The 23,713-nt window shown below is 49.4% G+C and overlaps 2 protein-coding genes and 1 pseudogene across 3 annotated transcripts; all 3 read right to left on the reverse strand.

The window, feature by feature from the left end:
• Window positions 1-552: 552 nt before the first annotated feature.
• On the reverse strand, window positions 553-5,403 carry TREM2 (triggering receptor expressed on myeloid cells 2). Its single transcript, XM_038554004.1, has 6 exons — window positions 5,249-5,403; window positions 4,734-5,066; window positions 2,479-2,590; window positions 2,003-2,088; window positions 1,447-1,499; window positions 553-1,105 (listed from the first exon to the last, which is right to left on the reverse strand). Exons 1-6 carry the CDS (start codon window positions 5,289-5,291, stop codon window positions 794-796), a joined length of 939 nt encoding a protein of 312 aa, XP_038409932.1. The 5' UTR covers window positions 5,292-5,403; the 3' UTR covers window positions 553-793.
• Window positions 5,404-8,178: 2,775 nt separating this feature from the next.
• LOC119863908 (triggering receptor expressed on myeloid cells 2) lies at window positions 8,179-13,105 on the reverse strand. Of its 2 annotated transcripts, none has more exons than XM_038553326.1 (5): window positions 12,890-13,105; window positions 11,060-11,410; window positions 9,453-9,543; window positions 8,548-8,669; window positions 8,179-8,444 (listed from the first exon to the last, which is right to left on the reverse strand). In XM_038553326.1, exons 1-5 carry the CDS (start codon window positions 12,927-12,929, stop codon window positions 8,428-8,430), a joined length of 621 nt encoding a protein of 206 aa, XP_038409254.1. In that variant the 5' UTR covers window positions 12,930-13,105; the 3' UTR covers window positions 8,179-8,427. The 2 variants fall into 2 exon arrangements, with proteins under 2 accessions (XP_038409254.1, XP_038409253.1); XM_038553325.1 differs by having other exon boundaries at window positions 8,548-8,741; window positions 12,890-13,102.
• Window positions 13,106-21,782: 8,677 nt separating this feature from the next.
• LOC100683513 lies at window positions 21,783-23,576 on the reverse strand (annotated as a pseudogene).
• Window positions 23,577-23,713: the final 137 nt, after the last annotated feature.

The raw sequence follows: 23,713 nt of genomic DNA on the forward strand, positions 1-23,713 counted from the left end.
TTCAGGGATAGAATTTAGTGATTCATCAGTTGCATATAACATCCAGTGCTAATTATTTCAAGTGCCCTCCTCAATGCCCATCACCTAGTTACACCATCCCCCCCACCCACCTCCCCTCCAGCAACCTTCAGTTTGTTCCCTCAACATCACTCCTATTTCTTTTCAGCTCCAACTCTCTCACCCCACCTGTCCTGAGTCTCCTTTCACTTTATCATTATCCCCTTCCTCCCATCATATGTTGTCACATCATAAAACGCCTCTTGTTTAAAAGTGCAGAGCTGAAGGCAGAAGAAATTTCTAGATTCAAGCTAATGGCTCTATAATTTAGGTACCATGAGAAAGACAGGAAATACTTTTGAAGAAGGCTTCTTGATGCCACGTGAGTCAAACTGCATCACAGTACTCTGACCAGAGAATGAAACCATGTCCCTACTGATAAAACAGGCAGGAGATCACACAGCACAAACTCTGGACCAGAATCTTCAGTTCCCAGGTGATATGACTAAGCAAACTCCGTCCCTTTCCTTCCCACTCAAACATCAAGAGCTCATATAATATCATTCAGAATTTATTTAGTTCAGTGGTATAACTGCAGAGGAACAAGCATGGGGGACTCCCAAGACACCTCAGTCACATTTAAATATCACTTTCCAGGTCAGAAAAGTCAAGATGTTAGATTAGATCCTAAAGTCCCTACTGCTCTGATATCATAAGGGTCTAGGGCTTGGGCTGGCTAGCTGGATGCACAGAGCTTTGGGGATGGTCTCTGTGAGTGTACAGTATGATGAACAGCCTAGCTGGGTGGCATTTGGCCATTCGGCAGATCCTGAGCTGGCTCACAGGAGGCTCCTCCACCCTTGTCCCTTCCAGGGAAGATGACTGTGGCATATGTCACAGGCTTGGAGCACATCAGGACCTTAGGAGGCAGAGGGGGCGATGAGGATTGGGCTGGGGGTGGGGTTTTCTCTGATGAGGGATCAAGAGGTACACTATAGGTGATATTGTCAAAGGAAGGTGGTGAGTCGAGCCTAGCATATGGAATGTCCGATGGCAAATCAAGTCCCAATCCAGAGTCACCGATACAGTGGGCTACTGATGAGGAGGCCTGTAACAAAAGCAAAGAAGTGAGGCAGAGAGAAAATGCCTCCTTCTGCCCCAGTCCCCTTTGGGAGGAAGCTCAAGACCACACTGGATCTGTTTCTCAAATCTTGGGTATGTCAGTGGGCAAGAGGGCTTCCCTTTAAAGATTTTCAAGCCCCAACTTCCTCTTTAAATTGGGGAGGGTGAAATACCAAAGTGGAAAGGTGGAAGACAACTGGTACCAAGTTTACAGCATTTAAGAAGAAAGTATGGACTCTAACTGGGTCCCCATCTTTCTTCACCCTCTCATCCTGGGGCTTCTCAGTGAACCTGGCAGATGGAAGGTCTGGGGAATTTGGCTCTTACCATGCCTGGAACTCTGCTGCTCTGAGACTGGCTACGGACACCACGCCTGTTCCCTGGGAGGACAGAGGATGGCCTCACAGTCAGCTTTCCATCCTGGCTCAAAACCCACCCCCTCACTCCCTTCAGAAGTCCCTGAAGCCTCTTTCCTGGTCCAGACCCTTCATCCCACTCCTATGAGCAAACTTTCCCCACTGCCTTCCCAGTTCCACCCCAACCTGCCAGGAGCCTCCCCACCCACTTACTGCTTCCAGCTCCCTTCATGCTTCCTCAACACTCAGCCTGTCTCCTGAAACCCTTCCTGAACCTCCTCCAGTCACTTGCCTATCCCACTGCCCACCCTGTCCAATTCCTGTCTGTCCCTAGGCTGGCTCCCACTGAATCTCCTTCTTCCCCTCCATCCCTCAGCCAGGAACTTCTAAGGCCTGGGAGCCTTACCAAAGCCCAAATAAGCCCATCCACAGGAGAAACAGACCTAGAGTCCCAGCATTGTCTACAAGACTAGCTGGTACACCACCTGCAGGGCTGTGCTGGGGTAGGCAGGTTAACGGCTACCTACCTTTCCTCTTGGCCATCACAACAAACAGCACCACTGCTGCCACCAGCAGGCCCAGCAGGAGCACAGCGCCCCAGATCAAGGGGATGCTGAAGGACATAAAGGGATAGGTGAGCTCAAGCCTGAACCTGGCAGGAAGCTGCTCACCAGGAACTCTGGAGCAGTAGAGAAGGGTACCGCTCTTGGTGAGCCATGGTTTCAAGAAGAGGATTTGGGGAATGGAATGAGGAGGGCAGACAGGGCAGAAGAGAAACACATTACCAGGGTATCCTGGCTGGAAACTACCAGGATAAAGGGATCATTGCTGAACTGGAATAGACAGGTGGGTCTGCCTGACTTCCTGCCAGATCAGAAACTCCCCAGGGGTGGAAGGAACCATAAGGTTTCCCCTTGAGTTAGCCCGGGGCTCTGAACAATCTTTCACCCCCTTTCCCACCACCACCCTTTTCCCGGCCACCAAATACAGCTCTTGTCAGTACCTCTTCTCATCCTGGCTGGGTTCCACAGGGCTGGCACTGCCCACAGTGTCTGAGGGGCCATCATCAGCCAGACTCCCAGCCTTATAGGTTTCCTCCTCTTTCAGGCTAGGAGCTGAGTCAGAAGGAAATATTAATGAGCACATACCCATGGTGGACAGGGGCATGGGCCTGAGATCTGAGGGATGGGAGAGTGGAACCGAGGAAGAAGAGGTCCCAAGTAAGAAACACAGATGGAGGCTTGGCATATTCCTTAAGGGCCCTCATTCTGGAGATCATTGATGGTCTCCTTCTGTCTTTACCTGGTTGTAAATAGGCCCACTTTCTCTTCCCCCACCAGTTCCTACCCCTGCCCCTGCCTTCCTTCACCTGCTCCCCCACACCCTCTGGTCTACCAGGCTGCTCAGACTATGCTGAATCAGCCACTGGGTAATCTGTTCTCACCTCCCCACCCCAGAATAGGTTTTCCAGTCTCATCCTCAGTGGCAACCTCACTGCTGGCACTCATGAATTGGTCTCTAAAGGGGCCTCAGCACAGCCTGCTAGACCTCTCCACATATCTGCAACTGTGTGACCCCCCACACCCCTGCAGGCTGAAACTCTGCCCTCAGCATCTGAGGAATTCCAGGGTCACCCCTAATGTGACATAGTGTCAAGTTACCCTTTCTGACAGCCTTACTCAGATCCCAAGACTTGGTTTTGTGACACGTCTTCTATCATCCTTACAACATGCTCAACTTCCGGCTGTGGGACTCATGGTTAGTTTCTCTGGGCCTGAGGATCTGTCTTGGGAACCTGGCCAGTCCTTCTAGACCCCGGGGATAGGAGTCTTCCTTGTTCTCAGAGGCTCATCATTCCTTCCTCCCATCCCAAGCCAAACCAGGATCTGGAGATGCTGTGTCTTCCATTTGGCTGCATGTGTCCTGCCCTCCTGGTGCCTTTTAAGCCATCCACATCCTCCCTGAAAGCCATGCTCCACCGGCCTACCTGAGCATCCACCCTCTACAGCTGTTGGAGCCCTGGCACCTGCCCATCAACCCAGTGCATCCTGTCCCACAAGATGGAGTTCTCAGACCCTAGAGTGTCAGGAAAGGAAGAGGACAGAGGACAACAAGGACCACCAGGAGCATATTTATAATATTAAGTAATAATCATGGGCCAGAGATGAGGGATTCTGATGACAACTTAGTCCATAAGTTGGACTAATCAACAAATAGGGGAAAAACAAGAAAAGGAAAAATGTCTTTCTTCATTTCATTATTTGGGGATTGGGCACAAATTACTTGAGAAAGGAACACCTGAAAATGAAAAACTGTCATCATCCATAAGAGAAAGGTAGTAGTAGCAGTCTCCACTTCTACGGGCAGCCGGCCATTTTCCCTCCAGAACATTTTTTTTTTTAACAACATCCAATTTTTCTGGAAATTGTTTTCTTCTACTTTAAAATTGTCTTTTAATAAGTGCTTAGACATTAGAAAGTTGTAGCCTGTGAGAGAAAACCACAGCCTATCAAAGTACTTCTGTACTGAAATAGGGTTGACAATACTAGCTTAACTATTAGTGAGATTTTCTTCATTTTTAAAAATTATTTATATGAATGAGAAAAGAGAAGTGGGGAGGGGCAGGGAGAGAGGGAGAAGCAGACTCCCCACGGAGCAGGGAGCCCAATGCAGAGCTAGATTCCAGGACCCTGGGATCATGACCTGAGCCAAAGGTAGACGCTCGACCGACTGAGCCGCCTAGGTGCCCCATATTCCATATTTTTAAAACTACATTTAGTTTTAATTACAGTTGAAGTAATTCAGGCACTGACTGCACCCTGCTTGAAGTGAGGCACACACTAGATGCTCAATGAAGACATAAAATTGAATAAAATATGGATTCAGTAATTTTAAGCCATCAAACCCATTATAACAGGAGTAATAAACCAGAAGATTTAAAAAATGAATTCCAGTTGATATGCCCAAATTAAAACTTCATTTAAAAAAAATAGCATCAAGTATGTTGAAAATAGTGAATGAGGAGGCCATGGGTGAGGAAGGACGATATGCCTTCTGATGGGAAACCGGCTAGTTGCAGGAGGGGGAAGGGACCCGCTGTCTGGCTGTTTTATCTCTGACTGCTCACCCCATTTGGTTTCCGTTCCCTGAGGAGCCGTAAAAAATATCTCCTCCCAATTCCTACCCCCTAAGGGTCCCCATCCCCCAAAGACCCAAGAGGCAGCTGGGGAGGGGCAATGGCCACCTAGGATGACTCACCTGGAGGCCTCACCTCCAGAGCGACTCTGTGCACCGTCTGGGACCCCTTGGTACCGTCCACCACGCAGCCGTACTCGCCAGCATCCTCCTTCTGCAGGGCGATCATCTCCACCTGGAGCAGGCCTCCCCCCAGGTCTGTGAGAAACATGCGCCCTCCCCCTGGGGCTCTGCGGTCCACGGCTGAGGACACCAAGGGCTGGCACCCCTCTGGTGAGAACCGGCACCACACCTTCCGAGCCTTGACGTCCTGGAGCCGGTAGTGGCACTGCACCAGGATGGAGCCACCGACAGGTGCCTCCAGCACCTCGGGGAAGGCGGCACTTGAGCCCTGGCCTGGAGAAGGAAAGGCTGTGGGAAGGCAGTGCAGGAGCTGGGGGGACAGTCCAGCCACTGCCACAGGGGCATAGGGACAGAGAGGTTCACCTTCTGGGCCCTACATTGCCATGATAATGCCAATCATTTCTGGGCCTGGAGCAGAGCGCATGGGGCCCAGAGCGCAGCCCCTTTCACCTTACCTGCCAGTCCCAGGAGCAACAGCAGCAGCAGGTTGGGGCCCATGGCAGGTCAGGCAGATGTCAGCTCTGGGGCTTGCCTGGCCACTGACACAGCGTTCCCCAGGGAGCAGGAAACAGCTGCCTCCGACAGTCACATGGGACCCCACATGACAGGCTGTGTGGTGGGAGGCAGGCACTGGGGGCCCCTCCGTCGGTGGGAGCAAGGCACCCTTCCAAAACCCGGTTGGTTCAGTGCTTGGGAACTGACCATGAGGGTAGGGAGGGGTGGGCAAGGCAGGGTGAGAAGGCCCAAGAAAAAAGCCTAGGCTCCTGGTCCCCGGCTAGGGGATGAGGTAGGACAAGATCGTGGTTAACTGGAAAGCAAGAAAGAAAGAGCGAATAGAGTCCTCAGGGTCTTTCAAAGATAGGATCTGAGGATGCAGAGCCATGGAGGAGGAAGGTGGGGCATGATTTTTGTTCTCAGGTCTGTAATGAGCACACCAGCCCGAGCTCTCGGGAGACTGTCCTGTCCTGCCCCATGACCTCACAGCAGGGGCACCCACTCTTCCGGCACCCTGGCCGGGACTGGCCCTCATCTACTGTGCCGGGTGCTCTTGAGACCTGGCAGCGAACACCCACACCCTCCAGTTCTGGCATCCTTTGCTAATGACACTTCCTTTCCTTTCCCCCTGTCTTCCAGAACTCCTTAACTAGTTGAATACCGAACCTCATGGATTCATCTCATTTCCCTATCCTTTCTCTCTCGTTTTCCCATCTTTTTGTCCATTTTGTTCTGATTCCTAGAAGACACCCTCATCCTTTTCTCCCATCATCTATGATTGTCTTTCAAGTGTTTATTTCCTTAGTACTTTCAGTTTACAAGATTGCTTATTCTCCAAACATCCCATAGGACATATTAGTTTTGTTTCATGAATGTACTAGCCTCTCTGTTGGGAGAAAATTCTCCATGGGTATTTTCACGTTTCTGCATGATCCAGGCACAGATCAAGCTTTGGTCTAGTGTGATCGAATAGCAAACATGCCTAGAAAGCTAGAGAGAATGTATCAGCTCCAGACTGGACTTGCTTAGGCACCCCGGCCTCTCCCTCCAGAAGATCTGCCTACCTTCCAGAGTAAAGGTCTCTCTCTCCCAAGAAAGAAAGATGGGTGGATGCTGAATATAAAACTCCAAGCCTTATACCTGGAGGTTCCTCTCCTGTGACACAAGCCCACTCTGCCTGCACAGGAAACATTTGGCCCCTATTCATGCCGTCCTGTGCAGAACTGGGGTTTGGGGGTTAAGGAACTTGCTTCGGGTTTCTTAGTAGAAAGCAAAGTTGAAACTTGAAATGATATTACCTGACCCCCTTCAGTCCCATGTGTGCTCCAAAGAGTCCAAGGCAGGGCATCCCAGTGGTGATCTGTACACTGCGGGGGGGTGGGGGGGTGGGGGTCTCCAATGTGGCAGAGGAAGAAAGAGAAAAGGCCAAGTTCTCAAGAACTACAGGTGTGCTCCAGTGCCGCTCACCGGGGACCCTCCCCTGCCCTCTTGTTGGCGTTGGTACAGGCAGGTGGACAGGCTCGCTCTTGGTTGCTAGACTGTGCCTCAGGCCTGCAGGAAGGGGACAACAGCCTGTGACATGATGAGGAAGCTTGACGTGCTGCTGAGTCCGAGGACTCGGGACATGTAGCCAGGACCAGTGTCTCAGAGCTGGGGACAGGGCCAGCGTAGCAGCCTCCACAGGGAGTGGGCCAGGCAGAGCTGGGCTCGGCTGGCTCGGGGGCATGCTGTGTAGACATGGGCTGGACACAGGGCTGCTTCAGGGGGTCCTTCCCAATGATCTGAAACCCCAGGAGCTCATGCACATGGTAGGGGGCAAAGCAGCTGCATGTGGCCCTGGTCACAGGGGCTCCTGGCCTTCCACCTTGCCAAGACCCCGGATGGGACCTCGATTCCTCCCCTTCCTGCAGCTCTCCTTGGGCAAGTCTCCATCCTCTTGCCCTCTCTCATGGCTGCTATGGTGTATGTGTTTTCAGGGGAGAGATGAGGTTCCCGAGGCGCCCTGGCTGTCTCTCTGCCCCTGAAATACTCGTGGTTCACTTCCTCAGCTCCTCAGGGCTTCTGCAGTGGTTCCTACTGATGCCCTCCAGAATGACAGTCCCTTCTGCACTCCCAGTGTCCTAGCCCGGCTTCGTTGTCATCTGCTCCTCAGCACTTCATCTTTTAGCATACTGGATGACTCATTTATTGTGTCTGTCTCCCCTCCCACTAGTCCATGGCTCTGTGTGGGCAGAAATCTTTGCCTCTTTGCTTTACTGTCATGTTCCCGGCACCTAGAATGGTATCTGGCACAGATAATGTCTGTTGAATAAATAAACGAATAAGTGAGTAAGGTTGAGCTAGAAGGAAGGGCAACATGAACATCAAGTGAAATCTGGACTTCCAGGCTCTGCTGGCGACTTGGGGTGATGTCCGTCCCTTGCGAGCCTCATTTTCCCTTCTGTGTAGCAAGGGGCTCTGACCAGGAGTTCCCAGCTCCGGTTGCTACTGTGTAAGTCAAGCCCCGGGTGTTTGGCTGTTAGGGGAAGCAACCACAAAGAAAGCCCAGCTCTGGGGAAACGGGTGGATGAGTCAGCTGGGAGTTAGATGGACCAGTGTGGGGTGGGCAGCATGATTCCTAGGGAATCGATGAACAGGCGCAAGGAGAGGGGAGCCAGACTTGGATGCTAGAGAAATCCCAGAGGAGGATGCAGGATTCAGGAATTAGATCTAGGGAAGGAAGCGAGAAGAAATAAAACCTCGGCGATGTGGAGCCTGCAAGAATGAAGGCATGTAGTAGCCCAAGACCCGAGGCCCCAAGGAGTCAGACTTTTCATCTATTCCTCACCCCAATTCATTCTCTTGGCCCTGTAGCAAGAGAGAGACCTCCATGAAGCCCCAAACCATCCAATTAAACATGAAGTCTTGGATTTATTTGGGACAGTGTTTAATGTCCAATGTCTAGAAGTTCGTACATGTTCCTCCCATTTTCCAGGTGCATACACACACACACACACACACACACACACACACTCAGGGAAGCAGGGGATGGGAAGGGCGGCCTTTTGCCAAAGCAGACCCAGGAGCCTTGGTGGCCGAGGGGTAAGTGCAGGCTGGGGTGGTTCCAGCAGAGCCCCTTCCCAGGTGAGGTCCTCTTCTCTCACATGTCTCTCGGCTCTGTAACAGATCTTGTGCTCACATGGCGCCTCTGCACCCCACCTCCCCACCCCTGCCCAGTCCGCCCCCCCCTCCCCGCCACCGCTGTGCTCACCAGGCTCACCTGTTAGGGTCTGGAGCTGATAACCTGGGTCACAGCTGCAATCCAGCTCACTGGCCTGGGGTGTCCCCAGTTTCTGCCCACGCCAGGCCGCAGCCCAGAGGGCGCTGGCTGCTAGAAACTTGCTGAGAAAGATGCAGGCCAGGAGGAAAAGGATGGAAGTGGGAGGGAAGGGGATCTCCTCTTCGGAGAGGCTCCTTGGAAACACAAGGAGGACATGAGGGAGGCCTGGGGGAGGCTCACACACTGAAGTCTGCCCTCAGAGGAGGAACAGGGCCACACCGGGAGCTCTTGGGGGCCTGGAGTAGTCCCCCACCCAGCACCAGCCCTGGGATGAGGATTTGCGGGCTTCAGGGAACCTGTAATCAGGAGACCTGAGTTCTAGGTTTGGATCCACCTACTGAGCACATTTAAACATGTCCCTTGCAGGGCAGTTTCCTGCTGCACGGGAGGGGAGAGCATGGGGGTAGATGCCCATACACATACCCTGTGCTAATATTAACAATATTTCAACACAAGTACATGGGAATGAATCAATCAGAGCCAATGCTGGTCCTATCCAAAGAAGCAGGCATCTGGGGGTCCCAGCTTTGTACTAAAACTTTTATTGTGGGGTTGTGGGGATGTCCAAGGGCTCCCAGGGAGGAATGGGAAGCTGACCATTCAGGGGTTTTAAAGCAGCTGCTATATATATATATATTTCAATATTTTAACAACTGGCATGGACATACCAACACACAAAGGCTGGTTGGAGGGGTGTTCAGACAAATCATCCCCAGGCCCTTTCATGCTCTCTCAAATTGTCTTGGAATTTGTAGTTACTTCTAGGGCCCCAGCTTCCATCCCATGCCCGGGCTCTGCAGGGTGGAAGTCTGCCCAGAGACCTTAGCAAAGGCCCATCTCTGTACCTGGAGACGCTGGGCTCCACGTGGGCATCCTCGAAGCCCTTGGATTCCTCAGGGATCCAGAGATCTCCAGGGTCCAGGTGATCAAGGGGGTCTGTGGGAGACAGAGGCTGTAAGTTTCTAGTCCCTCCTCCTTCAGGCAGCTGGTTGTAGTAGGGGGAAACCTGTCCAGCTGTGGTGAGGCCCCCTGGGCTCTGACCTGGAGCTGATCAGGTCATTAGCTTCTCTGAGCCTCAGTCTCCTCATCTGTAAAGTGGGTCGAATAGAAACACCTCCTTTACAGTAGTGTTGTAGGATTCAGTGAGAGCGCCCTATATAGTGCTTAGCACCTCATCAGAGCTTGGTAGCTACAGCTCCTACCCTCCCAACACACAGGGTCTTTGGGAAGGTCATATGGATGAATGGGTGTACTTGAAAGTTCTGTGTGAACTGTCAAGCTGTCTGCACCAGCTATGGATTATTATTATTATACTATTATATTTCTGCCACCCCCTGGGGAGTTGGCTGAGGCTCAGACCTGGATAGGGCTGAAAATTTGTGTCTCTTCACCCTCTCTCCCCATGTAGAAGAGTCATGGACTTGGGGCTTGGGTCTAGGGCGAACCGTCTCCCCTCCCTTTCCCTGCTTAGAACTTAGACAAATGGCTCATTTCCACCATTAGGAGCCATGTTGCGGGGGGTGGAGAGGTAGGAAAGGAGGAGAGTCTGAAAGGGGACTTGTCCCCCCCCCACACACAGATTTTTCCTCCTTTGGGACACAGTGTTCTGGAGACATAGGCAGAAGGCTTCCCTGGGGAAGCTCAGAGGTGGGGAGCACCCCGCTGTCGCCCCACCTCCGCCTCACCTAGGCAAGCCTGGCATGAGGATCCCAGGTCAGCTCAACAGCAGGAGGCTGGGGAGTGGACTGTCACTTACCCCCCAAGCACTTTTAACTGTGTCACCTCATTGGCGCCTCACGGGAGCCCTGTGGGGGCAGCAGGACAAACGTCATCATCTCCATTTAAAGATGAGGAAGTGGAGGCCCAGAGAGGTGAAGCCCATCACCCAGGGTCACAAGCAATGCCCCTTCCTCAGGCTGTTTTCTGCACCAGGTTGGTGCTTACTTTACATTTGCAGGTCCTTTGGGTAATTGGATGAGGGAGTAAATGAACCTCTTCCTACTCCTTCAGGACCACTTTATAGTATTCACATCCTAACTGGATGCCAGATGGATAAAGCTGTTTGGGGAGGCAGGAACACAACCAGCTCATTTGGTTCCATATACAAATTAGAGGTAGGTGGGATCCCTGGGTGGCGCAGCGGTTTGGCGCCTGCATTTGGCCCAGGGCGCGATCCTGGAGACAAATTAGAGGTAGGGACCCTTCCTGCCAGTGTTGCAGTCCTGTACCAGGGAGTACAGCCTGGAGAGGGGCTCCAGGGCTGGCATGTGGCCCCCTTGTGCAGTGAGCAGCCTGCACAACCATCCACCATGACCCTGAGTGGGAAGGCAAGAGCTGCACTGTGGGTTTCCCCAGGTTTCCCAGAAATCTAGAGGGTGGTCCTGTGCACAGACATCAGAGACATAGTCCCAGCCCAGGGGTGGGCCAGAGATGCAGTCACCTTCCTACTCACCAGCCAGCACCTCCACCAGGACCTTCCTGAGGGTGTCGGCCTCATCACCATAGAGACTCTGGCACTGGTAGAGGCCAGCATCGTGAGCTTGAAGATTCCGCAGCGTGATGGTGAGTGTGCCACCCAGCGCATCATCCACGATGGCCGTGCTTCCATTCCACCTCTTTAGGAAGGACAGCAGCCACGAACGGTGGGTGCTAACGACCCGCTGGCACGGGCCCTCTTTGTCCACCTGGCGGCACCAGGCTTTACGTCTCCCCCAGTGCTTCAAGGAGTTGTAGGGACAGGAGACCTGCAGGGACCGGCCTGCCATACCCTGGAACACCGTCGTGTTGTGGGCTCCAGACAGCTCTGGGAAGGAGACGGTCATTCACTATTTGTTTGTTTACCAAATGTTTATCGAACACTTACGGTGTGCAATGAACGAAGAGATAGACATCCTGCCCTTAAGAAGCTCAGGGTCTTATATAAGTCAGGAGAAAGTGCACAGCCTACCGTGACAGCCAGGTCCTGGGTCTGGATTTAACCCTATTGGACTTGCTGGGCAGTTTTAAAGAAGTAACTGACCCTCTCTGGGCCTATTTCCAGAGATGTTGGTCTTAAAGTTCCCTCCGGTTCTATTCCACACATTTTCTCCCTATCATGTGAGACCAAGGCCTGTCCTCCACCCTCTCCATCTCAAGAGAGCAGGACCGGTGGCCCCTCAGCCTGGACAGGATACCCTCTCCTTGCCCTGGGCATTCGTGCTTACTCTGCAGCTGCCCACACTAGTACCGGCTCTGCATCTCCCCCTTCTGACCCTTAGCTCCCAGCTTCCCTATTTCTGTGACTTTGTTCCCCTTTCAGGAGAGACTCATCTCAGAGCTATTTTGGGGGAGACATATGAGGCTGCTATTTTGGGGACCCTTCTTGGAGCAGGGGAGATAGGCTTAGAGCACAGTCTATTGCCAGGGCAGAGCCTGCAGAGGAATCACCTGGAGCCCTCTACCTCAACTTACCCTCTCTTGGTCCTCCTTTACCCTATCTTCAACCATATGGTGACAGAAACTTGGAAGACAAGATTAGGGAGTGGGTGGCCTGCCTTTTGGAAGCAGAGACACTGGACCTGATGAGAACAGCGCCCCCTCCACTTGTCACCCTGTCCATCCCTCCTCCAGACAGCCCTCCATCTTCTCCCTCCCCACCCCTAGCTAAGAAGCCTCAGGAGCAGGGCTCCAGTGGAACAGGCTCTCCTCTCATCACCAGGTTTGCCTATTGCTCTAGGGGAGCCAGAGGCACCTTTGCCAATGAAAAGAGGTAGTTGTGTGAAAGAATCTGGGGTGTTAGTCCCCCAACTCAGTGACAGAAATCTTAAGCCCCCTTACCTCTCTTCTGGGGCGGAGGACAGAGGACCTTCACATCAGCAGAAGAGGCACCCCAAAGATGCACATGCTTATGTGTGGGTTTTTTCCTCCTCCCTTTCTTCCCTCCCACCCTGCCATTCCTCTGGGGCCAGCGGTTCATAATTTTAGGTCCTCTTACCAGGGCCCCACAAAACTTGCCCCAACTGCTAGCTAGTGCCTGAGATGCCACCATCAAAATTCTTTCCTTTTCCATGTGCCAGAATCACCAGCCCCTTATACTTCCAGTTGCACGAAGAGTCTGTGAGTGGGCTCTCATACTGGGGAGGGAGGAAGAGCATAAAGAATGCAGGGCAGGTGGGGAAAAGAGGAGTGAGGAACATGCTGAGGATTTCAACAGCCTTTATAGTGGAGCCCAGGGCTCCCCACCCACCTGCCGCCATATACTCAAAGAGGGGAAGGAGAGAAGGCCTGGGCAGCAGGGTCCTACCTGTGACAGCGAGCAGGATGAGCAGCCAGAGAGGCTCCATGTCGGGTTTCCCTTGCAGAGGGCAGACACACTGGGTACCTTGTGCAAGATCTCGTCTTTCCCTTGAGTTGCAGAAAGAAGAGGGTCAGGCACATCAAGTGCTGCCCACAGGAACTGGGCTCATGGGGATTAGGAAATAGTGAGGACTGGGGTCTGGCTTTATGATTCAGAGAGGGGTTGTGGGGTGGGGGAGGAAAGGAGGGGAGGAGCCAGCCACTGCTCCCAGCAGCAGGAGGCTGTGGGTCCCAGATCTCCGAGAGGCCAGCCCGCCCTACTGCCCGTGCCAGCCAGGGTGACCCTATGTGGCTGAGGCTGGTCAGTGTCCAAGGCACAGTCCTCACTGCTGTAGTCAGACCCCCCTTCAGCTGCAGCGCCTGCCACACTCTGGCCAGCCTTGCAAGGGATGGGGAATAGCTAGACCCTCAGCCAGCCCCTCCTGGTCCTCCCCTCCAGCAGTGGATTCCTTCCCCACTTCTGGTGTGTGCAACCACCTGTCCATAACCTTTCTGAGTCTCAGTTCTATTCCCTATCTTATGGGAATAGTGATAGGTTAGGGTTATTGGAAGGGCAACATGGATTGCCACAGGCAAAGTGCTTTAGAATAGAGCCTGACGCCCATAAGCACTCAACAAATACTAATTTGTACTATTATCTTAATTAGCACGGGAGGGGAAGATGGGCTTTCCACACAAGGGAGAATTTTCTCTTCCACCTGCAATCTCCTGCTAAAGTTTATCCTCCTTTGTATAGTTGGGTGCTTCCTGTGTGCACATGCTCACACGGGGTGTTATTTTGTGCACGCACACCCCTTTGTGTGTGACACCCCTGTGTGACAACACAGGATGTGACATTTGTTGGAGTTATGGGGGTGGGGTGTGCTTTCTCCACAGTTACAGGCCCTTGAAGGGTGATGGAGGCACAGAGACTTGCAAGGGCAAAGGTGTGAAATGGCTCAGTGGTGAATCAGGGATGGGATGGGGGAGGTATGGTAGTTCCCAGGGGCAGGAAGTTGAATCTTGCTGAGGAAAGTAGCTGGAGAGGCTGGAAGAGCCCACAGGGACCCACAGATCATCAGAGTCTACTTTGCCTTGCAAATGCTCACTAATTTGTTTTTATTCATTTCTTTACTCATATGTACTGTGCATCTACTATATGTATAGGGGATGTGCTTGGAGATGGGGGTTAATGATAAACATGAGATAGTCCTTCACTTAGAAAGCCAATTGCCCAGTCTTGACCTAATAACCTAGGAAAAGAAAGGTCTGAGGCCACCTGAAAATCACTCTATAGGTACCCTTCTATAGTCTTTTTTTTTTATAAAGTCAGGATTATTGCCATATCATTTACAGACACAAAAATTCACCCCTTTGGGTGTCTACTTCTATGAATTTTGACATACTTATACATCTCTGTAACAACTGCCACAAGCAAAAAACAGAACACACTATCAGCCCCCCCCCCCCCCCAAAACGTTCCCTCATGCCCCTGCTAGCCAATCTCTTCCTCTCCAACTCAGGTCCTGACAACCACTGATCTGCCTTCTGTTCCTACAGCTTCCTGCCCTTTTAGAATGGTCCTATTCCTGGAACCATATGATATATAGCCCCAAGTTTGGTTCCTTTCATTTATCAAAACGTATTCAACATGCATGAAATTACACTTCTTGGTAATTCATTTCTTGTTATTGCTGAATATATGTCACTGTATAGCTGAACAACACATAGTTTATCCATTCACCAGCTGATGAACATTTGAGTGGTTTCAAGTTGGGGGCAATTATGAAAAAGGCCACCATAAACATTCATTTACATATATTTTGTGTGATCATATGCTTCATTTCCCTTGACCAAAATCTTAGGAGTGGTTTGTACCAGGTCGTATGGTAAGTGTGTGTCTAATTTGATAAGAGCTGCCACACTGTGTTGAAAATGGCTATACCATTTTTGCATCCTTGTCAAGACTTAATATTGTCAGAGTTTGGTAAGCCATTCTAATAAGTTTGTGACGATATCTCACTATTTCATTCTATTTTCATAATAACTAACCATGTTGAACATCTTCTCATTGTTTACTTGCCACCTGCATACCGTTTTTGGCAAAGTATGAATTCACAACTTTTGTCTATTTTTTGTCATTGATTATTATTACCATTGTTACTGAGTTGTAAAAATTCTTTATATATTCAGGGCACCTGGGTGGATCAGTTGGTTAAGCATCTGCCTTTGGTTCAGGACATGATCCTGGGGTCCTGGGATTGAGTCCTGCATAGGGCTCCCTGCTCGGCAGGGTGCCAGCTTCTCCCTCTCCTTCTGCCTGCTGCTCCCCCTACTGGTTCTCTCTCTCTCTCTCAAATAAATAAATAAAAATAAAATCTTTTTTTAAAAGAATTCTTTATATATTCTGGATACAAGTCCTTTCTCAGATATATGATCTGAAAATATCATCTTCCAGTCTATAACTTATTTTATCTTTCCCTTAACAGCATTTTTTAAAGGATAGAAGATTTTAATACTGATAGAATCCAATGTATTGATTTTTCATTATGATTTGTGCTTTTGGTGCCCTGCTAAGAGTATTTTTCCTTCCTCAAAGGCACAAAGATTTTCTCTTCTATTTTCTGCTAGAGGCTTTACAGCGTTAGGTTTTACATTTTGGTCTATGATCCATTTCAAGCTAATCTTTGCTTGTGCTGCAAGATATGATTTGTGGTTTGTTTGTTTGCCTCTAGATGTCCAATTGTACCAGCATTATTTACTAAGAAAACAATTCTTTTTTTTTAATTTATTTTTTATTGGTGTTCAATTTGCCAACATATAGAATAACACCCAGTGCTCATCCCATCAAGTGCCCCCTCAGTGCTCATCACCCCAGTCACCCCCACCCCCTGCCCACCTCCCTTTCTACCACCCCTTGTTCGTTTCCCAGAGTTAGGAGTCTCTCATGTTCTGTCTCCCTTTCTGATATTTCCCACTCATTTTTTTTCTCCTTTCCCCTTTATTACTATTTTTTATATTCTCCAAATGAATGAGACCATATAATGTTTGTCCTTCTCCAATTGACTTATTTCACTCAGCATAATACCCCCCAGTTCCATCCACGTCGAAGCAAATGGTGAGTATTTGTCATTTCTAATGGGAAAACAATTTTTTCTGCATTGAATTGTCCTGGTCTCTTTGTCAAATATCAATTGACATGTAGGTCTATTTCTTGACTCTCCATTCTATCCCATTGATCCAAATGTCTCTTTACACCAACAACACACCACCTGGACTACTCACTGTAGCTTTATAACAAGCCCTGAAATCAGATGATGTGAGTAATCCAACTATGTTGTTCTTTTTCAAAAAGAACTTGCATTAGCTGCTCTAGTTTCTTTGCCATATGAATTTCAGAATCAGCTTGTTAATGTATTACACCACCACCACCACCCCCCCAGAAAAAAATTGCCTGCCAGTCGTTTGATTAGGATTACACTGAATCTGTAGCTCAGGTTTGAGGGAACCAGACATCTTTGCACTATTGAGTCTTCCAATCCATGGACATAATTTGCTATTTATTTATTTCTTCTATGGTTTCTCTCATGAATGTGCTTTGTGGTTTTCAGCATATGAATCTTGTGCATATTTTATTAAATTTCCATCTAGGTATTTCCACACCTAAGTATGATTTGGCTGCTATCTTAAATGTTTCTAGCTTTCTATACCTTAGACAAAAGCAGAATTCTGAAGTCTCATGAATCTTACTTTCTGGCCTGTTTATGTGCCATTCTGACCTTTACCTCACACTTCTTTCCTACCTGAGGGAAGGCTCTTTTTATTCCTCATAGCAAAGGGCAGATATCAAGAAATCTTGACTGAATCCTCACAGCACATGCATATCAAATGCTCTCATCTTTCAGGTTGTGCTAATTTGTGGTTCAATTTCCTGATCCTCATATCTGAGTGTAGGAACATTTTGACATCACCCCACTACTATGCACAGGGCTAAGTCTGTGTTTAAAGATACCTGCCCTCAAATTTGAGCACAGATCTTTTTCCCTTTATCATTACATCTGAACCCCATCATTCGCTGCTGTGTGCATTCATTCAACCACCATGTTTGCGCTAGTCACTACACTAGAGAACTCAGATCTCTCGGAGCCTCGAGTGTTCCTGGATATAATGGCAACCATTGCCAGGGAAGTCTCAGGCCAGAAGCATGTCTGGGTATGTGAAACACTCCTGATGTCTCTCTTCAGCTGAGACTTTACAGCTGCTGGACAATCCCTTTCAGAATTCCTGGAGGTTCCCTAGTGAAGTCCTTCTAGCAGCTATTCCAGTGATCACTCCCCTCAAACATGGCCTTGTACTCCCCTCTCTTCCCTAGGGATAAATCAAGACTGTCCTATGTGAGCATCCTCTCCATCTTTCAGACCTTCCATTATCCTCTCACCCTTACTCAAGCCACCTGAGTGGCAGGGAAGCACCAGGTTCCAGTCAGCACCATGGCTAGAAGCAACACCTGGGCTGGGCCAGGTAGGAGGAACACCTGGCGTGGGAACTGGTCTCTGAAAGCTGTAATGACTCAAACTCACTCAAGGTACACATTGACCCAAACTGGAAAAGCCCCTGCCCAGCCCTGCCTGAGAAGGGGGCTGGGGAGAGTAATTGATGATGTCTACCACACCCTTGGCCAGAGCCACCAACTACAGACATCAGAGCCCACAGATGTCACTTGCTGATAAGCAGCCACTTCGATTTCTCTTTTCCAGTTCCTTCTTCAGTTCTGTCCTGTTTTTACTTGTTCTCAACTTCCTGGATTCAAACCCCTGCCATAACCCCTCTCTCTCTCCTTTGACCCCTCTCATCCTTGACCTTCCTTCCCCCGCCATTCTTTGTATTTAGACCATCTGTCCCTCTCTGACACTTCCAGCTGAGGCCATTATCCCATTCTTAACTTCTCATATTTTCTCTGTTGAGGATTTCAACCCCAGTCCAAGGCCAGTGCCTCCCCTCTTCAGGATGAGACATATCCCGGGGAGTGAGGGTGTTTGTCCCCACGCATGTGCATGTGCTGGGATTGCTTTAGGTCACAGGCAGGCAGCAGCCGATGGGCTGCAGGATGGCAGGCCCGAAGGGAAGATCTGGACGAGAACACAGGAGCTGGGAGGCAGGGCCTCAGGCACTGCACCTGGCGCAAGCCTTCACATGGATCACATGGCCAAGGCAGAAGCACAGGGAACCTCACCTGCCACATGGGTGGATTGGGATGGGTCCAGACTCTGGCCAGGATTGGGGAGGTTTCCTAGCATGCACTTTCAGGCAAAGTATGGGGACTAGAGGCCAGGTGGGACAGAAACTAGAACTGCAGAGTGAAGAGTAATCACACTTACTTTTCCAGTTTGGGTCAATGGTGTACCCTGAGTGAGTTTGAGTCGTTACAGCTTTCAGAGGCCAGTTCCCATGCCAGGTGTTCCTCCTACCTGGCCCAGCCCAGGTGTTGCTTCTAGCCATGGTGCTGACTGAAACCTAGTGCTTCCCTGCCACTCAGGTGGTTTGAGTAAGGGTGAGAGGATAATGGAAAGTCTGAAAGATGGGGAGGATGCTCACATAGGACAGTCTTGATTTATCCCTAGGGAAGAGAGAGAGGGTGTAGTAGAAGACCATGTTTGAGGGGAGTGATCACTGGAACAGCTGCTAGTAAGTAAGGTTTTGGCTTCTTACAAATCTGTGCTTAGTCCCATCTCTGTTATTTACTAGCTGTGTGGCCTTGGGTGAGTTCTAAACTCTCCAGCCTGGGTTTAGTATCTGGGCATATAAAGCTAGGTCATGCTAAGTGCTTTTTAAAAAAGCCTAGTATTATTTTCTCTCCTCTCCCATATATTTCTTTCTAAAACCTTCCCTTCTTCTTCCCGCCTATCCCTATCTCTGAATGCCATTTTCCATTTTCAAGATGACGCTTCCCCTGCATCCTGTCTGTCTGTCTCCCTCTCCTGGATAATCCTCAGGAACTGTTTTCTCTGTTCTGGTGTCTCAGGTCCCCGCCCCCACATTTCCCTCCATGTTTACCTGGCCACAGTCTCACCTATCCTGAAAACCCCTCCATTGTTTCTGCTCCCACATCACTGCTAGCCCTTTTATTATCATGCACTTCTTTTATGTTTTACTTTTTTACTTTTTAGGGACAACTTTGTTATTTATCTCTTCAACTGCTCATTTGAGTCTGATCACTAGAAGTCACGAATGGCCCCCTCCTAGTCCTCCTGGCCTGGCTTTTATGCTGCCTTTGACACCCTTGATCATCCTCTACTCCTGTGCCTACCCCTGCCCCATGTTAACCCAGCTCAGTCTCGCTCTGCCCCTGGAAGGCTGTCCTTCTGGACTCCATCACCCTGGCTCCTCGCCCCCTGACTTACTGCTGGGTCTAGCTAATGGGAGCTACTGGCAGGGGGTTGGCAGTTAAGAGAAGAAATAAGTTGGGGTATTTACTTTCCCCTACTCCCTCCATGTCTGCCATGGCTCAGGCAGTGACTGTTTTCTTCTGTAGCCACAACTGATTGGTGGTTCCTCCAAGAGCTCCAGCTCTTGCTTGGCTCCAGTAACACAGTTCTCTCTCCTGCTCTTTCAAGTTGGTGTGTTAATAGCTCCTTGTCTTTGGATGCATCACCCCTCCTTTGGTGGTCCCCTCATCCTTGCCCACTCCTCTGTAGGAACTGTGTTAAAATGATCAGCAATTGAACCCTTTAGTGTATGCCACCTATTCCTGGAAGGGAACTTGGTCTGTAACTACTGCTTCCTGGGTATACATAATGCCTTAAAAACAAAAGAGGATTATTGGAGAATTGCAGCCTAATGAAAAGAAACAAAACAGCTCCTCCAGAGAGGAACTGAGTGGACCCCACATGGTGTCACTGTTTCCCTGTCATGCCCTGGCCTGAGCCAAGTCACAAGGCCTTCCCTTATACCCAGAGCATGTTGGGCAATCAGAGATCAACAAGGAAATAAACCCTGAGACCAACGTACAGCTGGGTCAGCCCTTCCTGACATTATCTGACAATGAAAACCTCTTAAAAGTACTCTAAATTTTGAGACTCTGCAGGAGCTCTGAAGTTATCATTTGTGCCTGTATTAGAGTAGAAAGCAAAAACGGTCCTAAAGACAAATTAGTTGCTGCAAAATTTGACAATTTTCCTCCATTCCTCTAACCAATTCCCCAGAGATAGTTGCTACTGATATTTTGGTGTTTGTTCATCTAGCCTTTTTGCTATGGTCACACACAGAGATGCAAACACAAAGGAGCTCATGCTAGACATATTATTTTGTGGGTTGCAATTTTCATTTAATATATCCAGAACATCTTTCCATATGGACAGATGTCTACATAATATTCCTTGGTGTGAAATGTATCATAATTTCTTTAATCATTCTTCCATTAATGGATTTTTAAATATATATATACTTTGAGATTTATTTATTTATTTGAGAGAGAGAGAGAGAGAGAGAGAAAGCATGAAGAGTGAGCATGAGCAGGGAGGAGGGGCAGAGAGAGAGAGGGAGAAGCAGGGTCCCTGATGAGTAGGAAGCCCAATGCGGGGGGCGGGCGTCCTGATTCCAGGAGACCCCGGGATCATGACCTGAGCTGAAGGCAGAGGCTCAACTGACTGAGCCACCCAGGTGCCCCCCATTAATGGATATTAAAAGAGTTTCCAAGAATTAACTCTTGCAAGTTGTGAGAAGCATAACTCACTTTTCCTTATTAAGATGTTTAGAGAAAATATATTACTAGCATGGATTATTTTCACATGGCACTTATCACTGTCTCTTAAAACATTAATGTTTTGTGGAGCATTGGGAAGCAAATCTAGATCTTTACTAGCTTCAGTAAGCTTCAGCTTGCAATCCCCTCCTTCTGCAGTCCCAGTCACATAGCAGAACCTGCTGTTACTCACCTTCCCACCCTACATCACCAAACCATCCCCACAAACTCAAATATCTCGACCTAGAAGACAAGACCTAAAACAGCAGAGACCAAAGAGATATGGAAAATCCTCACTCCCACCCCCACCCCCACCACCCCCAGTGCAGGCCCTACTTGGTGACTTCTGAGTGTTTGGCTGAGGAGACACAACTCCTTCAATGAAGACATTAGTGACCACCAGTGGGTAGGCTAGCTATTAAAGAGCCAGAAAGCCTGGGTGGAGAGACTGAGTGGGGAGGAAGTAGGAGTGTGTTAGCCAAATGGTAGTTGCCAGCTCTTGACAGCAGGATAAATGTGGACTCATGCATTTCCTTGAAGGACAGAGTAAAGTTTCAGATTGTTTTGATTACTTTTTGTTGGTGCCAGCCTGAGTTTCCTTGAATGAAGCTCCTTGAAAGACAAGATCCTCACCAAGTCTAGCTTGTGTATTTGCCATGCATATGACTGCTACAATAGGAGAGAGAAAGGACTTCATTTGAGAAATCCAGTAGGGATTCTGAGGAGAAAGAAGTTCAGGCAGAAGAGGCTGCAGAAGTTAGGAAAGGCAAGGCAAGCCAAACTTTTTTTTTTTTTTGTCTTTTATATATTTATTTTTTAAGGCTATCCCATTCTACAGAATAAGATTTACACTTAGGCAAAATTAAACTGAGCAGAGCACAGGGGCCAGTGTTAACTCTGAGGAATCCTGCTAGGACCTTAGGAATAAAAACAATATATTAAAATTTTAGTTTGAATATACCGATTCTTGCTGTGAGAGCTCACTTACCTACACTTTCCACATTTCATTTAGCCCATTGCCAATAGATAAGGCTTGTTTTGACAACAACCTGACCAATCAGGTGAATGATATAGCTCAATCAGAGCTATATTTTTAAAAAGTGACTCAATCCAAATCTGATAATGACTAAGGTAGTTCATATCATTTTATTCTCATTTGAACTCCACTAGAGTCAGGGATGAAGAAGTGTCCTCTTCTATTCCAAGAATGAAGTCTTCAGGTAATGTCTCGGGTGCTATCTGTGCTAACTGGTCATCATATGAACGTAGGGTCCATAATTTCTCTCATTCATAGGTTTCTCTGGTTTCTGGAAGCATCAAATGAATCACCATGCTGCCGAAGTCCATGCAGAGCCAGTCATCAGTGTCTTTCCCTTCAATCTTAACATGAGGCTCGCTTTTACTTTGCAGGTATTTGTACATTTTCACAATGTAGTAGGCCATGGCATGCAAGTGTCGGGTGGAAGTTCCTCTACCAATCACAAAGTAATCTGTATATTTCAATTCTGGAGGAACCTTGATCACACAAATGTCTCTTGCATTTTCTTGCCTCAGCAGTGAAACCAGCATATCATGTCAAACTTGGGGCCAGGATGATCTGCTGCGCCGGACTCCGGGCGCCCCTGACCCGCGGCGCCCTCCACCCGCTCCCCCAGGCCCTGCCCGCCGTGCAGGCCGCCGCGCGGTCCAAGCCCAGGCAGGCCCGACCGAGCACCGGGGCCGCCGGAAGCCGCCCCAAGGCCAGCAGCCCAAGCCCGGCCCGGAGCCCGCCGCCGGCCCCGCGCCCAGGGAAAGGGCCCCGCACCGCAGCAGCGAGCCGGCAAACCAAACTTTTAATCCTTTAGAAGCTGCACTGGGATTCTAGGATTTAGAATTTACACTAAGAATTTTTATCACACCATGCCATCTGGGTGGCAAATGAGAGAAGGGAGAGATCACTGATGATTGCATAGGGGGTTTTATGGGCCAGGCCTGGAGGAGGCAAACTACAACTTCCAGAGCCCAGTCACTCATCAAGAAACGCTAGACTGTAATCACGTAGCTATGCTATCAGGAGGAAATAATTTGGGGAACAATTACTTAGCCTCTTTCAAGAGTCAAGACTTTGAGAAATTATTTAACCTGTCTATGCCTCAATTTCCCCATCTTTAAAGTGATGGGGAGTACTTACCTTATAGGGATGTTTGCATCATTAGTGTATGTAGAGGAATGAGGCCCATAAGAGGCACTCCATAATTGTTGGCTTACTAGCCTTAATCACTGTGTCCCCAACCCTGAGCAATGATTGGCAGTCCGCAGACCCCTGTACATACTGTGTAATGACTATAGCCCCAGGTGCTCTAGTCTGAGTAGATCCTTTGGGTTTGGACAGCTCATGAGTAACCTGACCCCTGGGATGGCTCATGGTGTTGTAGCCAGGAAACCTGAGTTGGGAAGATGATTGGTGAAGATTGTCTCCCTCAGTGGGTATGTAGACTAAAATATAAACCAAGAGGCACTGTCAGGATCCTAGAATGATGGAGAACCAGAGGTCAAATGAGGCCATAGGTCAGTGCCAATGGCCCTTTTGAAGCAAGGCTGGGTAGGGTAGGAGGTCAGGGTACAATGGTTGCCCAGCCTCTAGCAGTCAGGTCTGGAGAGCTGGAAGGGCAGGACAGAGACCTCAGGAGGTAAGGTGATGCTCAGAGCATCCTGCTCTCCACCTCCTTCAACTCAAGGTTGTTCCTGGGTGTCCTCATGCAGCCACAGACTGGGGATAGAATCACATCCTCAACACTGGGAACCTGGAATGTCACAAGTGACAAGCGCTTACCTCACCTTCCTCCTTAAGAAATACCTCATCCTCACAGCCCAGCCTGCCAGACCTCAGACCACCTGCCCTTCTTTTCTCCAACCCCTCTCCCTTTCCGGCCATGAAGCAGCCTGACCTTCAGGTCCCATCTTGTAGGCAAAGCTGGTGTCTCACTGTGATTGATAGCAAGCTGATGACAAAAACATTCACAAACAAGCTGCTTGAGCAAGAGGCGGTAAATTCCCTGCCCTTGGAGAGAT

The sequence above is a fragment of the Canis lupus genome, chromosome 12 (assembly GCF_011100685.1).
Source record: "Canis lupus familiaris isolate Mischka breed German Shepherd chromosome 12, alternate assembly UU_Cfam_GSD_1.0, whole genome shotgun sequence".
Taxonomy (NCBI): domain Eukaryota; kingdom Metazoa; phylum Chordata; class Mammalia; order Carnivora; family Canidae; genus Canis; species Canis lupus.

Excerpts from the sequence above, each read along its gene's own strand:
- TREM2 (XM_038554004.1), bottom strand. The coding sequence starts at position 5,291 with ATGGGCCCCAACCTGCTGCTGCTGTTGCTCCTGGGACTGGCAG. Across the intron at positions 2,089-2,478 it reads CCCAGCCAGGATGAGAAGAG|CATCCCCTTGATCTGGGGCG; the intron begins GTACTGACAAGA and ends TATGTCCTTCAG. Across the intron at positions 1,500-2,002 it reads TGTGATGGCCAAGAGGAAAG|GGAACAGGCGTGGTGTCCGT; the intron begins GTAGGTAGCCGT and ends CTGTCCTCCCAG.
- LOC119863908 (XM_038553325.1), bottom strand. The coding sequence starts at position 12,929 with ATGGAGCCTCTCTGGCTGCTCATCCTGCTCGCTGTCACAG. Across the intron at positions 11,411-12,889 it reads CATCCTGCTCGCTGTCACAG|AGCTGTCTGGAGCCCACAAC; the intron begins GTAGGACCCTGC and ends TCTCCTTCCCAG. Across the intron at positions 9,544-11,059 it reads CCTGGTGGAGGTGCTGGCTG|ACCCCCTTGATCACCTGGAC; the intron begins GTGAGTAGGAAG and ends TGTCTCCCACAG.